General features: G+C 43.2%; 2 protein-coding genes across 4 annotated transcripts in view; one reads left to right on the top strand and one right to left on the bottom strand.

Annotated features, from left to right (window-relative positions):
- The window catches only part of PARP8 (poly(ADP-ribose) polymerase family member 8), a 177,799-nt gene extending 175,861 nt beyond the window's left edge, over positions 1 to 1,938 (bottom strand). For 2 of the 3 annotated variants that reach the window (XM_047729839.1, XM_047729840.1), the window contains exons 1-3: positions 1,360 to 1,793; positions 1,171 to 1,272; positions 191 to 245 (exon numbers count right to left, since the gene is read on the bottom strand). In XM_047729839.1, the coding sequence (XP_047585795.1) occupies positions 191 to 245; positions 1,171 to 1,272; positions 1,360 to 1,465 (263 nt within the window). In that variant the 5' untranslated portion in view covers positions 1,466 to 1,793. The other variant, XM_047729841.1, reaches the window with a different exon arrangement.
- LOC125100048 (basic salivary proline-rich protein 4) lies at positions 338 to 1,076 on the top strand. Its single transcript, XM_053447846.1, is given in 2 exon segments — positions 338 to 677; positions 680 to 1,076. Coding segments are annotated over 2 exon segments (498 nt in total). The 5' UTR covers positions 338 to 394; the 3' UTR covers positions 895 to 1,076.
- Positions 1,939 to 15,460: the final 13,522 nt, after the last annotated feature.

Here is a 15,460-nt window from a genome sequence, read left to right as displayed (position 1 = left end):
TTGAATCAAACATATCTATGTTCCCTCTTATTTAAAACGGGGGGACCTCCAGCCTGGGATGTGGCTAAAGGACAGCAACAAGAGGAAAAAAAAAAAAAAAAAAAAAAAAACCCAAACACGGAACATGCTAAGAACAAAGGAAACACAAGCCTGTCAACAGGAAATGAAGCAACTCTATACACACAAATACCTTTTGGGGCCGCCAACGTAGGTGAAAGTAAAGGTGGAGTCTGAGTATCTGAAATCTGAAACGGAAAAGTCCTGTTAAAAGCTACCCCTCGAGTGGGTTTTTAACCTTGGTCATGACTTGGGCCCCCTATTTAGTGGAGCCAAGAGAAGGCCTGGCGGGGAGGGAGGTGTGGGCTGGAGAACCCGGAGGTCCCCTCTCCGCGCCATGCAGGAGGGGATGCTGCGCACCCCCGGCCGGGTGCCGCGGGAGGCCGCCCCCCGCAACAAGTGCCAGGTGCCATGGCAACGGCGGGAATTTCCCGGTCGGGGAGGCCGGAAGCGGCCCCCGCCGAGCTCGCGGCTGAGAAAGCAAAATCCGATCCTTCTCCCGGGGGAGCAAAATGGACGAAAGGCGACCCCCCAGGCAGGGGAGCAGGGCGCCTCGGGAAACCCGGGAATCCCTTCTCTTTCCGGGGCAACGCATTGTCAGTCGGAGGGGACTAACGGGAGCTGAAGGCGAGGAGATCCGGTCAGCGCTGCCCCCCGGGGGCCTCGGCGCCGGGCGCAGCCGGCCAGCGCAGCGTAGCGCAGCGCAGCGGGCTCCATTCCCGGCCGCCGCCGCTCAGCCCGTTGCGCAAACCCGCAGGTCCTCCCCGCCCGGCTCGGCCACCGCCGCTGAAAGCCGGGAGGCGGGCTGGGGCGCTCCGGGTATCCACAGCGGGCTAAAAAAGACCACGCACGCCACTCCGCCTAGACCCCCGCTGGGGCCACAGTGGTTCAGCCCCCAGAGCTGGTAGCCGCCCCAGACTGAAGGGGGGGGCGCCCCCTCCCCCTTTTAGCTCCAGCTCCCGCTGCAGCAGCTGTTGCCAAATGAACCCCGGAATGGGGACGTGCAACCCACCCCCAGCCCGAACCACACACGTCGCGGTCAGAGAGCTGGGAAGGGGGGCGGCGGGCGGAAGCTGGCGCTGGGTCCGAGGCTCCGGAAAGGCGAGAACTCACCTGCAAACAGGCAGTCCTTCTCGGCTCTGGACTTCTGGATCACGATGTCGATATCCTTCTGAATTCGCTCTTGCCTTGAACACATCCCCATTAAATAAATCCCTGGAAAAGAAGCAGCCGCTATTTCCACCCCACCCCACCCCCCTCGCACGCTTCCAGCTTTCGTAAATATTCAGTTAAAAATGAAACCTCTGGCCGAGGCAGGGGCTGGAGGCGAAGTGGTTTCGGAAGTGATCCTGGGTGAAAGAGGAGGAGGTGGTGGAGGAGGAGGAGGAGGGGGAGGTCGGCTTTGCATTCCCAGATGTGACCGCCCAGCTGCTGCTCGCCACTGCTGGATTCCAATTTCCTCCCCTCCTGACAATGGATGGTGATGACACCGAGTCTCACTTTCTCCCTCCCCCGCCCGGACCAACGGCCGTGGGGGGCCGAGGGTGCTGGAGACGGCCGGAGAGCGATCACCGGCGGGGCGGCGGGCGCCGGCGAGGGGCGAGCCCCGCTCCGCCTCACGCGCGCACACCCCTCGCGGCCCGCACGCCGGCCTTCCACACCCGCGCACACTCGCGCCCGCGGGCGGCGGCGGCCGTGCCGAGGCTGCTGCAGCGCCGCCCGCCGCAGACCCTCCCGCGCCCAGTCACCGGGTCCCGGCCGCCGGGGTGTGAATAGTATCCGCCATCCCGGGCACAGGCTGGGTGTCCCCGCCCCGGCCGCCGCTCGCGCCGGCAGCCGAGTGGGAATGCAGGTAGTGAAGAGTCCCCGGGGCTCCCAGTCCGCCCCCCGCTTCCACCACTTTTATGAATTCGACTCCACTTTTGGAAGGGATTATGAGTCATATGGAAAACCCAAACCGGAGCGGCTGGGAGGGGGGAAGAGGGAAAAGAAAAATCTTTAGAAATTGGAAATAAATATAACGAGCAAATCTTTCCTTGTTGCCACATCAGGCTAGATGGAAAAAAGCCTTGACATGCTCGAGACAGACGCCCCCCCCCCCTCCCGTGCCCCCTCACCTCCAGAATCTTTTTCTTCCAGGTGGGGAGGTAGTTCAGTCCCTTTGGGACACCCTTTAGGAAATGCAGCCCCTTTCTAGGGACTTTCTCTACTTCCAAAGACTCACCAGTTCTTCCCTCCTAGGTATTTCCGTCCATAAAAAATTGGCAGAATCAGTGAGCACGTGCCAGGGTCTCCCTAGAAAATGGATATCTGTTTGGCTTGTTTTAAGAAGCCGCCCTTTGCCAGTCAGTCAAGGGAAAGCTCCTACCATCCTGCTGTCCTTTTCAGAAGTGAGAGAGCGCTCTGATCCTCACTTCCTGTTCTGCCTTAGGACACCTCAGGGCTGAGGTAGCCGTCCTGCCTCTATACTGCCATATGCCCTAGGACAGGCATCCAAAGGCACTTTTCTTGTTTTTTCCCTCCACTGAGAAGGCTGCCCTGAGCAGACTGTGCGTGTCTCCTCTGGTTCTGCATTCCCAGTGCCTGGTGCAGTGCCTGAAAAATAGGAGGCAGGCCTGAACGCTGGCTGGATGCAGAACTGGTGGCACCTTGCAGCTTCATTTCTGTGCGGCTACCACAGTCTTAGACAACTTCCTTATCAGCAGAAGTACCCAAGAGTGGCCAGACTGGCTCAGACCCTGAATCAGCCCAGTCTGGATTCTGATATGGGCAACCCACTGGTGTGTAGGAGACTTAGAAATGACTGTCATCCCTGACGGGGTCTTAAGATTCCATAGAGATAAATGCAATGAGAAATCATATGTCCCAACCCCTCTGGCTTGCAGAAAAGAAAACATGAAATCATTTGTCCTACAGCCTTGAACGCAACACATTCACTGTGAATTTTAAGAAGAAACACTCCTCTGCATTAAGAAGACCACTGCTGTCTTTGATCTGAAAGTCACAATACAGTACGTTTTCTGTTCAGAACTTCTGAAACTTCCCTAGGGTAGGGCCAAGTGTGTAGTCCTCTTGCCAACCAAAAACACTTCCTTCTGTTCCACGTAGCCAGGAGTATCATGTGTATTTCCCTCCAGCCCTCTGTGCTCTAACTTCTCTAAAATGCTTAAAATCCAACAACTTCCCCCAAATTATTTGATGGTTGTCTCTCTATCCAGGAACCTTGCATTCTCAAAGTAGAACCCTTACTACAAATCATTTGAAATAGTTTTTAAACCTACCTGATGTATTTCTTCTGGATCACCTCTTGGTTTACTACTCCCTTCATAAAATAGGCCTTATTGTGATTTGTCCTATATTTGGCTTTTTTTTTTTTCAAACTTCACAGGTTGACCTGTTTTTGTTAAACAAAACTGACCTCACTCCGTTCATGCCCTTAAGGTGTGATATATTTAAATATTTTAAATGTTAAGGGATAACATTAAAAACAAACAAACAAAAAAACTTTCTATTTAGTATGCATTTTTGCAAGATAAGTTCCTCTAACAGAAACTGTACCCAGGCATCAGTGTCCCATGCTAGATCCTTAGGCATGATTCTTTCAAATTCAGCCCACAGGCAGTGTCTCATTTACGTTACCTCTTACTTAAACATTTAGATTGGTGATTAAAAACTATATAGACGTTTGAGATGAGGAAGTTATATCCCTGCCGTAAACACTCCTGTGCGCACACACACAATCACATGAATTCAGAAACACAGCACATAGTAAGCCTTTAATCCGTTTGTTAAAGAAACAAAAATCATTCACAGTAAGTGAGAACTCTAGTAGTGTGCTATAGGAAATTCAAGATAGTAAGTAATCAATACATTGTATGATTGGGTCTAGTCAAAAAAAGTCCCACCAGTTTAGAAAAATGATCCGAAGCCAACAAAAAAAATTTATTGGAGGAAAAATGTAAATTCTTCACCTCTGCTGAAAGCCCCAGCTGCAAAAGTAGAAGGTAATGGAAATGTGGCAATAAGTTCAATTATTAATAACTCACACGTGTCCAGAGCTTATTAGAGCGGCCTGATATTGCTGCAAATGCTTTGCATATATTAGCTCATTTCATATTCATAATAATCCTTTATGGTAGCTGTTACTGTAATTCTTCGCATTTTACAAAAGAGGAAACTGAGGCACAAAGGGAATAATTAACTTACCTCAAGTGGGATGTCGACTGCAATGATTATTTTCCTTTCCCCAAAACTTTCAGCAGAACTTCGAGGAAACTGAAATGAACTTTGTGGAAAATGGATGTTCAGAAGTCTCACTTCAGAGCAAACCGGCCTCACCCATGGCAGCTGGCCAGGAGTTAAGCCAACAAGAAGCCCTATAATGGATTCTGAAGCAGGCCTGGAACCTATGGGCTCTCAAAATAGCTTCTCCTGGTGGTAGCAATCTTTCCCTTTCCTGCATTGAACTTTCTTTCTCAAATGAATCTGAGTCCTTGGGAAAGTCTTAAGAAAAGGAAAAGCCTGATCTCTCTTATTCCTTGGGAATTAAGAAAAGAGGGCAGGAGGTAGGATTTGCAAAGAAAACACCCACTCTCCCAACTGTGTGATGCCATCCTCGGTAGCAAATCCCCATGGGAATGCCCAGCAGCTTTGGTCAGCTGTGGAACCAGCCCTGTAACAATTTGCTCTTGAGGTAGAATCAGAGTGGACGAGGGAGAGCGTGAGCCTGAGGGACTACCATGGGAAGAGATCACCAAGAGAATTTCAGCCAAGGGTGAGGATGTGGGATTTTATCTGAAAGAAAAAGGAAGCCACCGGCAGGAAGGTGATCTCAAAATTCTTTTCGACAGTTAGATTTCTAAGAACTTCTTGTGGTGGCTTTGTAATGGAAAGAGATTGATCAAGTTCAAAATGCTTGCTAGACCCAACAGACCCCTCCTAAATGAAGTGGGTTTGGTCGGCTTGTGGTGTTGCTTTGGGAGAAATAAATCCTGCCACCCTGACTTCCTTTGGTAGGTCTAGCAATCAAAGTATGAGCAAAACAAAGTCACCCTTGAATAAACTTGACAAAGGGGAAGACAATTTTAGGTGGTTTGGTGTGAAAGTCGTCCCAGTCTGGTCCTTAGCCTATCTCCTAACAAAGTCAAATGGAGCAGTGCATTGGTCATACTGAAGATTTCATGCACTTTCTAGCAACCTTAAGACACTTAGTATCGAAGCTATAACATGAAACCCAAACTGCTCTTTTTAGCTCCAGGCTTTTCTTCAATTTAGTCACATTTGTCTCTCAATAAACTTTAATTCTCATTTCTACCAAGAAGCATCCTTGGGTCACCTGGGTGGCTCAGTCAGTTAAGCACCAGCCTTTGGTTCACATCATGATCTCAGGGTCCTGGGATCAAGCCTCACATTGGGCTCCCTGCTCAGCGGGGAGTCTGCTTCTCCCTCTGCCCCTCCTCCCACTCATTCTCTTAATCTCTCCCTGAAAGGAAGGAAAGAAGGAAGGAAGAGAGGAAGAAAGGACTCTGGTTAGATGCCTTATCATCCCATGCAAACAAACTCATACTTCTCAACTTGTACTCACTTGTTAATTCTACTTCATTTTGAATACCTCTTCTTTTGTTTATTTTAAAAAATGCGTAAATACTGCATGAATATATTCTCAATGCAAACTATTTAAAGCATATATTAATACAGAGAGTAAAATCTGAAAATTCCTACCCCTAAATCCATTCCTGACCCCAAAGATAATCAGTATTAATAGTTATGAGAGAATCCTTCCATTCTGGCATTTAAATATCCACATATGTATGTTCATAGATCTATACATATACATCTTAATTTAAAAGAAACCATATAATATATGTTGTTTTGCAACTTGACTTCTCCACTGTCTTGGAGAATTTTCTCTGGCAGTGCAGAGATCTAGCTCATTCCTTTTAGTTACTGCAGAGAATTTTATTGAATGGACTCACCATAATACATTTTAACCATGCCTCTGCAGTCAGGATGGGGTTTTCCAAATATTTTGTGATTAAAACAACTTGTGATAAATGCACATCTTTATGCACAATTTCAGACGAGATCGGGCGCGTTCAGGGTGGTATGGCCGTAGACTTTATGCACAATTTCAGAAGTTTCTTTGGATAGATTGGTCGAAGTGGACTGACTGGATGACAGGGAACTGGTTATTTAAAATTTTGGTAGGTATAAGCAAATTGCTCTCAAAAATACCTCATTTTATACTCCACCTAATTCTCTGCATCATTCCCACTAATATGTACTGTAAATCTTTAAATCTTTTTCAGTTGGTTAGATGAAAAATATTTATCTTGCTTTTATTTGTATCTCCCTGATTATTAGTGAGATTGGGCATTTTTTTCAAGTGTTTGTTGGCAATTGAGTATACAAGTATAATTAAGTATGATTGCCTGTCATATCCTTTCTCTATATTTTCACTGGGGTTTTCTGACTTTTTAGTATTGATTCATAGGAGATCTTTATATATTCTAGATTACGATGCCTTTTCTGTTATAGATGCTCTTAGACAAAAGTTTTAAATTTCCATTTATTAAATAAAATAAAAATAAACAATTTAAAATTAACTCCTTCAGACCAAATACTACCTTCCTCAAAAAAATCTTTTCTGATTTCTCCAGCTCACTAACATTTCTTCTTCCCTGGCTTCTCCTTTTCTAGACTGTAAGTTCCTTGTGGGCAGGAGCTGGTTTTATTCATCTAAGTACACACAATAGAAATTATTTTAGTATGATCCACAGTAAGTAGTTTAAGAATAATTGTTGGCTTGGCAAGAAATCTTAATTACTGTCTTTTATTGCTGTTGTTTTAAATTCCTTGAAATTTTGAGTGCCCCTGTAGTTCTTTGTTTCCACTGTTCCTAAATATCCTTTGGCATACTGAGTGTTGAGTATACTGGTGGTACTCAAAAATACACATTGATTAATTGATTTCATTTTGTTATGCTCTTTGACATTTCATGCTGTCGTCACAAAAGAGAAACATTTCCTTAAAAGTGTTCCATTGGATATTAATTTCATATAATATAATGATATTTCCCTCCAAAATTGTTCCAGATTCAAATAAATTTGGGAAAATGGGATTAAATAAAGGTAATATGCCTTTATCTAATTAATTTGAGGCCTTACTATGCCTAACTAAGAGGGATATGTGGAATTTCCAAAAAGATTTAGATGACTAAACATGTGGGGGTTTTGTTGGTTGGATGGGTTTTTGGCAGTGTATTGTGTTTCATTTTAATAATTTTAATTTAATCATTTCCATTTAATAATTTTAATAACATATATGTTTTAATTCAGGTAAAAAAGTTCCATTACATATTCATTTTCTTCTTTGTGATATCAGTTGTGAAACATTTTTAACATTCATCCCAGGAAAGGCTTGATGTGATGATTGTGATGATTGAGTTGTGAAGTAGAAGAGGATCAAATTCTGACTCTCCAACTTACCAGTGATATAAATTTGAGGAAGGTACACAATCACAATCTGTTATTACCTAAAACCTCAGTTTTCTAGGCAAAAAATGGGAAGAGCATGCCTCCTGTCCCTTAATGGCTGAAGAAAAAATATTAAATGAGATAAGCACATGAAAAAGAAATGAAGAATTTGCTTAGTAAGAATTCATTATTCTTAAGGAGCCACCTTAAAAATTTTCTCTCTCGCTTCCATATGTAATTGACTGATTCCTCCTCTGTTTTCCCAATTAATCTGGTAATTTTCTATTGTGTTCTTGGGATACATTTGTTACAAATGAGTTGTGAGTCCCTGTGTAGGGCCTTCCTCTTACTCATATTTATAAGTCCTGTGCACTTGCTGCCAACTGGGAACCCGCACAGATTTGAGGTAGAAGAAGGAGCTGGTGGAATTCTAGAACAAGTGGTTCCCTGGAGATAAATTTCTTTACTTTCTTTTTCAACTGTTCAAGACATCCATATTTATTTGTTTTGAAAGGAAGTTAAAGAAAAGTTGAAAGTACAGAACAAATAACTTTTTTTTGTCCGGAAATATTGAAGAGAATTTTGCCAACCTGATGCTCCATTACCCCCAAATACTTTAGTGGGTGTGATAAGCAATTCAACAAATGGCCTTCAAGGTATCAGGTCCCAATCTCTGGAAACTGTAAATAATATCTTCTAAGGAAAAAGCCTTTTTATATATGTGATTAAGTTAAGGATTTTGAGGGATGCCTGGGTGGCTCAGTCAGTTAAGTGGCTGCCTTCAGCTCAGGTCATGATCCTAGTGTCCTGGGATCGAGTCCCACATAGGGTTTCCTTTCTCGACAGGGAGCCTGCTTCTGCCTCTGCCTGCCTGTGCTCGCTCTCTCTCTCTCTCTCTCTCTCTGACAAATAAATAAAATATTAAAAAAAAAGTTAAGGATTTTGAGATGAAGAGATTATCCTAGATTATTGGGCTCCAAATGCCTTCACAAATGTCCTTATAAGTTAGAAGCAGAGGAGAAGACAGAGGCTAGAGAAGCACAGGCAGAAGAGGAGGTAGCAGTGTGACCACGGAGACAGATTCTAGTGAAAGAGGAAAGGAAGAGGAAGAGGAGGAGGAGGAGGTGGAGCTATATTTTACTTTTGATTGCTTAAATAGATTTCTCTTTCTAATCCTATCATGTCTAGCAGACAGAAAATTTATCTTTAGTTTTTGGGAATTCTACTCCAGTTCTCCTGGGTTGTATTGAAACTTAAGAGAGCTTACACTGTGTGAAGGTATTCCTGGGAGGCCAATCTACTCCTTGGTCAGTGGACCACCCAAGTCAATGCTGGAAGCCCTTGTCTCCATCCACATAAGCTCTCCCAACTCCAAGAACAGTGCTTAATTGCTGAGTTAGGAACCACTTGGCTTTCTCTCTGTTCCTTCTGAGGTCCGGTTTGGAGCTAAATCCCATGCAGACTTCCTCCATTTCTTGTGTTCTTCGCTGCACTGAAAAGATCATGTTGCTAATATTGGGTGGGACAGTAAAGGGGAAGCCCCATTCTCTTCTTGTTTTTCTCAAACATTTTAATTCATTTTATTTTATTTTTAAAGATTTTATTTATTTTTTTGAGAGAGAGAACAAGGGAGAGAGAGTGCAAGCTGGGGGTGGGGGCAGAGGGAGAGGGAAAAGCAGACTCCCCGCTGAGCAGGGAGGGAGATGCAGGGCTCAATCCCAGGATCTCAGGTACCTGAGCAATACCTCCATTACTATAATCCAGTTTTTCTCTTCAAGGTCACATCCAAGGTCAGTATATTCCTCAGGCATCATTGGTGGTAAAACAGAACTCTAACTCAAACTAGCAAGGAAAGATTTGGTTTGCTGGCTCAAATAACTAGACACGGTACTTGGTTGGCTTACCAAAGCAAAGCAAGAGTTGGAAGAGCTAGAGACTTAGGGAGTCAAACTGGGGTCTCAACTCAACCTGAATTTTCCCTCTCTTTCCATTTCCGTTTCTGCTTCGCCTTTTCTTACTTTCAAATAATAAGGAAAATGGTCTTGTGGTAATCCCAAATCTATAACATTCTAACTTAATAAATCCAGTAGGAGAAGGATAACTTCTTTCCTCCAGGACCTATATATTAACCTCATAATAAAATAATATAATTATCGGGATGCCTGGGTGACTCAGTCAGTTAAGTGTGTGCCTTTGGCTCGGGTCATGATCCCAGGGTCCTGGGATCAAGCCCCACATCAGGTTCCCTGCTCAGCAGAGAGCCTGCCTTTCCCTCTCCCTCTGCCTGCCACTCTGCCTACCTGTGATCTCTCTCTCTATCTCTCTGTCAAATAAATAAATAAAATCTTTGAAAAAAAAATAATTATCTTCCCAGCTTGGATCAAGGGTCTGTCTTCTGTACAGCCACACTGCCAAGTGGATGAAGTGTTATGAGGTGTTAGGCCAGGTCAAGTACAGACTCCACATTCAGGGGCAGTACTTAGAATCGAATGAAGGCAGTGTCTCATACAGGTCTCTTGCTGGTCTGATAAAAAAAAAAAAATCATTTCCTGCCTCAGTTGACTGTACTTCTCTGAACTGGATCTGTGGTGTTCACTCATCTTTTGGGGGTGAATTATATCCAGAAATGGATTATTTTATTCCTCACAGTGTAGATTTCTTCTCATTTTATTCTCACAGAGTAATCATTAGAGCCACAGGCTATGCTTTCTATCACTGTCCCTCCTCTGTGCTTACCCCAGTGACAGGACTTAGCGCACTTACTATCCGTCTTCCTTTTTTAAGAGGCTAAGCAAACGTGCTCAGAACCCAAGTCATTTGCTGTGTTCAACAGTATTTCTCTTATAATTAAGCTAATGTGTGAAACACCAGAAAACACTCAATAAATACTCATGAAAAGCAATATAATGGTATCCTTCCACGGTGCAAAATGGAAACACAGAGAGAGGGCACATAACTCAGACTGAACTGGGGAACAGGGTTTGTAGGTAGATGCTGAGTATTGAAAAAAAAAAAGGGAATAAAGAAAGCGAAAAAGGACATTCTAGGCAGCGGGAAGCCTGTGAAGTCTATAATGTGCCGAGCTCGTCCACATAAGCTTGTAAGCCCATTGGTACACATCTCTTCCTCACTCCACGAGCAGCGATTTTTATATTGGAAGCTGGAAACAAACTATAGTCGGGGAGTATTTATCACAGAAATCAGGAATCTTAGTGAAAGATTTTGAAAGGGAAAGCACTTGACGTGACTTGCTCAATGTCTGCTGGGTAGAGTTCTTCATCAGTGGTTTTGCATGACAAACTTGGTAGAGGGACCCATCAAAGGCCACCCTGTACTAAATGTCTACAGCCCTGGGGAGTTTACTGCCTGTCCTATCAAATCAGTCTTAGCCAACTGCTTAGCCTTGAACTATGCCAGGCCCAACCCAAGCTTGAGTCCATCTGGACCAGGTGCGGCCCCCATAGCTGCACCACTTTAAATCCATCCCACTTACTCGTATGTCCCACAGAATACAAATCTGTTTCCTCCTCCCACCTGGCACACCAGCCTCCTAAAATGTTGACATTAGCAAGCTTCCAACAAAAAAAAAGGTTGCCGACTCTAGCCATATTTTTCTTTTTTTGTCTGGGCTATTTTAGGTGTGGGCCTGTCTAATGGTAGAGACATGATCTAAGTGGGTTTTCACAGTTCTTTGAAATCTAGGAATATATATAGAAAGACAAGTTTATTTAAGAAAGACACATCCAGAGATTGGAAGGAAAAAGTGTTCTTTTGGGGTGGGTGAGATGGACACTTACAAAACAGCAGCCGCCCCGCGAGCTGGAGGAAATGAACAAAAACACTGGAGCGCTCTTTCCAAAGTCACTTTGTAGCTTTTCATTTAAAAATTTGCTTTTATAAAAACATGAAGTGTTCTCATTCGACAAACTCTTATAAATGTCTTTCCTGATATCACAGGAAAATGCTTTCTTCCTTTCCCCCTAGATTTGATCCCTGAAATCACTCCACAGAGTCTTCCCTCTCTGAATCTGATCCTCTCTTCCCTTGGGGGTTTTGGCCTTTCTTTCTGCCCTGGGTAGGAAATACTGTGTGTTTAAAATGATTGTTCTACCTGTATAAACTTCTTATAGTTTACGCAGAAAATTTACAATAGAACCAGGAGTTAGAATTCCTATCGCTATCACTAGTTACTATCATGGAGAAGTGGTTACAGAAGAACCTAATGAGGATAATTTCTAAAAATGCATTTTTCTTCTCCCATCTTATAAAAGTGCATCATCCATGAAAAAGTTGTCATAGGGTGAATTTTTGTAAATCAAAATGTGTCATTCATGTTAACTGTATACAATGACTTCAAGTATTAACAGAGCAAACTTATAATTTCCAATGTCTGTATTGGAGTTTAATGGAATAGATTCCAGTCTTACTTGAAAATCCTCCTGTCCTTCAGCCTACATGGGAGAAGTGTCCTCCTTATTGTTGGTGGTTGTGTGACTCTTTTGGCCTCCCGCCAAATGGAGTCTACCAAGCTGCCCTTGCCTTTGGGCTTGTCCATTGACATGCTTTGGTTAATAGGTTGTTCACAGGTATGAAATCAGCAGAAGCTAGAAATGTGCTAGTGTGTCTGGACTTGCTCTCTTGCACTTCTGCCATCACCACGAGAAGATAAAAACCTAGGCAATCTGCTTGTTCTCAGAAGGGTGAGAGACATGTAGGGTACGGTAGACCTGGATTCATCTTGCAATTTGGAGCCAAGCCCACTCTACCCCAGCCTAGATCAGGCTCAGACACATGAATGAGAACAAAGGATTGTTGCTTTAAACCATGGAGTTTGGAGTTTGTTCCCCAGCAGTATTGTGTTAATTGTTGACTGACACAGACAGTAAAGGCAAAATAAATCAATAAAATGAGGCAAACAGTCTACCAGACCATTGCCAGCATAACCTAGATAATCGAAGTTTTTATCGAAAAGAAAACCTAGTACAAAAAAATCTCCAATTTTAAACCTACAAAGATGCTTTCTGGGTGGCTCAGATCATGCTCTGTAAGCTGAAGGGACAGCTTGAAATCAAACTTTCAAAAATTCAGATTCTTTAAATCTGAATGGTTACATTTCATACTGTACCTAGAAACCATAGCAAAGTGTTAAGAGTGATTATTTCTGAATAGTGGTATTATGAATATTTTTTCCTTATTTAAATATTTTTTGACAACATGGATTATTGGGATAATTTCAAAACATTTTGTTTTATTTTTAAAGGAACAAATTTAGCCTGTTTTTCAAATTACACATTTAAAAATAATCACTTGCTTCTCAGCAGGAATTTCGGAACAAACAACAAAAAAGGTGGAAAGCTAACATTGCTACACTTCAATAAGTGAGGTATTTATTTTATTTTTGCTCTACTTTTCTCCACTATAAAAGAAAAAAAATTAAGATTTTATTTTATTTTCTTGAATTTTTTTTTTTTTTTAATTTGGCAGAGAGAGGGAGAGAGAGCGCACAAGCAGGGAAGTGGCAGGCAGAGGGAGAGGGAGAAGCAGGCTCCCAGACTAGCAGAGAGCCTGAAGTGGGGCTCAATCCCAGGACCCTGGGATCATGACCTGAGTCGAAGGCAGCAGCTTAATGACTGAGCCACCCAGGCGACCCCTCAAAATATTTCTTCTTAAAATAAACTTTTTCACTAAAACCCAGTTTCTAGGGATGCAGTTAGATATTGTTTATCTGATTTCAAGAGAAAGCTCTGTAATAGAGGTGTATCTTATCAGGGTTCAGGAACAGGTATTTCTCTTCCACATAAACTTTCCACAACCTTCCATCCAGTGACACTGTAGGGCTGTGATTATCCACCCCATAAACACTGATAGGGATCACCTATGATCTCAGGCACAATGCTACCAGCAGGAATCTGCACCACAGGTCACAGAGGAGTAAGTTCAGTGAGCATAACCCCTGTGGTTAGGCAAGTGAAGGCTGAGCCTGTTCACTCTTGGGCCCCCAAAACACCCCCTCCCCCTCTGCCCTGCACCCCTCCCCAGCACCCCTACCCCCACCTCCACCCCCACCTCGCTGTAGGGCTTTGTGGCAATATTCTTCTTTTCTATCAAGGTGACTTTTTAGAAATGGCTCTTTCTTTTTAGGTCATAACACTTCTTTCCACTTTGATTATCTTCCTTTCTCTTTCTTCCAACATGAACCCAAAGTATTTTGGATTTTGTTTTTGCTTTTGTCTTAACGAGAAGTTGGGAGAAGTTCTGCTCTGTCTCTAATTACTTTGTTAAGTCTAGAATCCTCTCTTTCCAGAGCCATTTTCTATTAGGAACCAAAGCCAAGAAAACATTTTTCTCTCTTTATCTTTTCATATTCCTCCCCAGAGGCAACCAGCACACAATGGTCTAGAAAGTACTCAGAAGTGTTGGGGTGGGGTGCTGAGTACTTCTAGAAGTACTCAGAAAGAGAGAGAGAAAAAAGTAAAATGAAATAATGATGATAGAGATAGAGAAGTAGATAAATAGAGATATATGTGGAATAAATTAATGACCATGTCATCACTACATAATTACTGTTTTTCTGTACTCCTTATTAAAAGATATCATTTAACTTTTTTCTTCTAGAAAGGTTTTCCATCCACCAGTCTGCTATTTCCTCAGCTGGCAAGGACCAAGAGACTATTGGAATAAACTATTTTGGAAAACATGCAGCCAACAAATTCCATCAAGCTTCACACCCTTGCCTTTCATGGCAGCCTTAACTGATCAAAGCCTCCACCCTCCTGTGTACGATCCTTTCTTCCTGACTCATCGGTTTTCTTCCCACAGCCTTCCTCCCACAGCAGCTCTCCATTCTCCAACAGCCCCGCTGTTTTCTAAGCAGCTGTTTTCTCAGCAGCCCTGCTCCCTCTGTCTATAATGAAGAAATCCTGCTTCAATTTGTTCCCTCACTGAAAGTCCCTCTACCTTGTCTTCACTCAGATCCAGCTTTTCTGGGACACCACGAGCCTTCTGTAGCACCTCAAATTTCCCCACACTCTGGGCCCCAAATCCTTTTCCCTTCCCTGCCACTTTCAGATCCATATTGTTCCATGTGCATCTAGAAAGTTTAGTTTCTTTGAGTGGTTCTGTCTTTGCATCATGTAACTTTTACTTTGTGTACAAAGGCATTGCAGTGTGTCAGACACTGAGGGAAAAGGGAATCTTAGGGTGTCCTGCTCATTACACAATGAGAAATTCTTAGCAGACAGGTTTCAACAAAAATGTAAGATTTATCTGTGCTCGAGTTTTTCTCACAGTCCTCACACCACACATTTCTCAGCACCAGTATGTAAGAAATAATTATTTTTTTTCCTGAATATTATTTGTCTTTTATGGGCTACCTCATATACCATCTGAAAGCATGATCAAAATAGTTATATTTATGGATTTTTTTTTTTTGGCTTGTTTGCTGAAGAAGGGTTTAATGGTCATTGTGTCTAAGTGTCCAGAAACTGCCAAAGAAAATATTTTCTTGGTTTGAATTTATCTAGCGCTCTCCATCTGAACATAAAATATTTTATAAAGAAAGGTGCCAACCAGATAAGTGCCACGCAGTCAACACAGTTAAACCAGGTTAACTTAGCATGACTCCACCTGGGTGGTGAGAATGTAATGATTTTTGAAAGAGATGGTCTCTGGAATTAAGTAACTAAAGAGAAGCCCATGCATACAGATGTGCACATACCAAGGAATAGAGACCAAGAATAGAATCTTTCACTTCTTCCTCTTCCACTTCCACTTGGGGGAGTGAATTGCAGAGAGGAAGCAGAACCCTTCATACATCAAATGCAAAGCTCCATGTGTTCAATGAGGACACATGACCTAAGCTTTGAAGAGCTTTTAACTAATTCCCAATAAGCTTATCAGGCGTCCATTTAGCGCATCTCAACAGTCAA

The sequence above is a fragment of the Lutra lutra genome, chromosome 5 (assembly GCF_902655055.1).
Source record: "Lutra lutra chromosome 5, mLutLut1.2, whole genome shotgun sequence".
In the NCBI taxonomy this organism is placed as follows: Eukaryota; Metazoa; Chordata; class Mammalia; order Carnivora; family Mustelidae; genus Lutra; species Lutra lutra.
The sequence above is the reverse complement of the archived record's forward strand: the minus strand, read 5'-3'. Positions and strand labels throughout refer to the sequence as shown.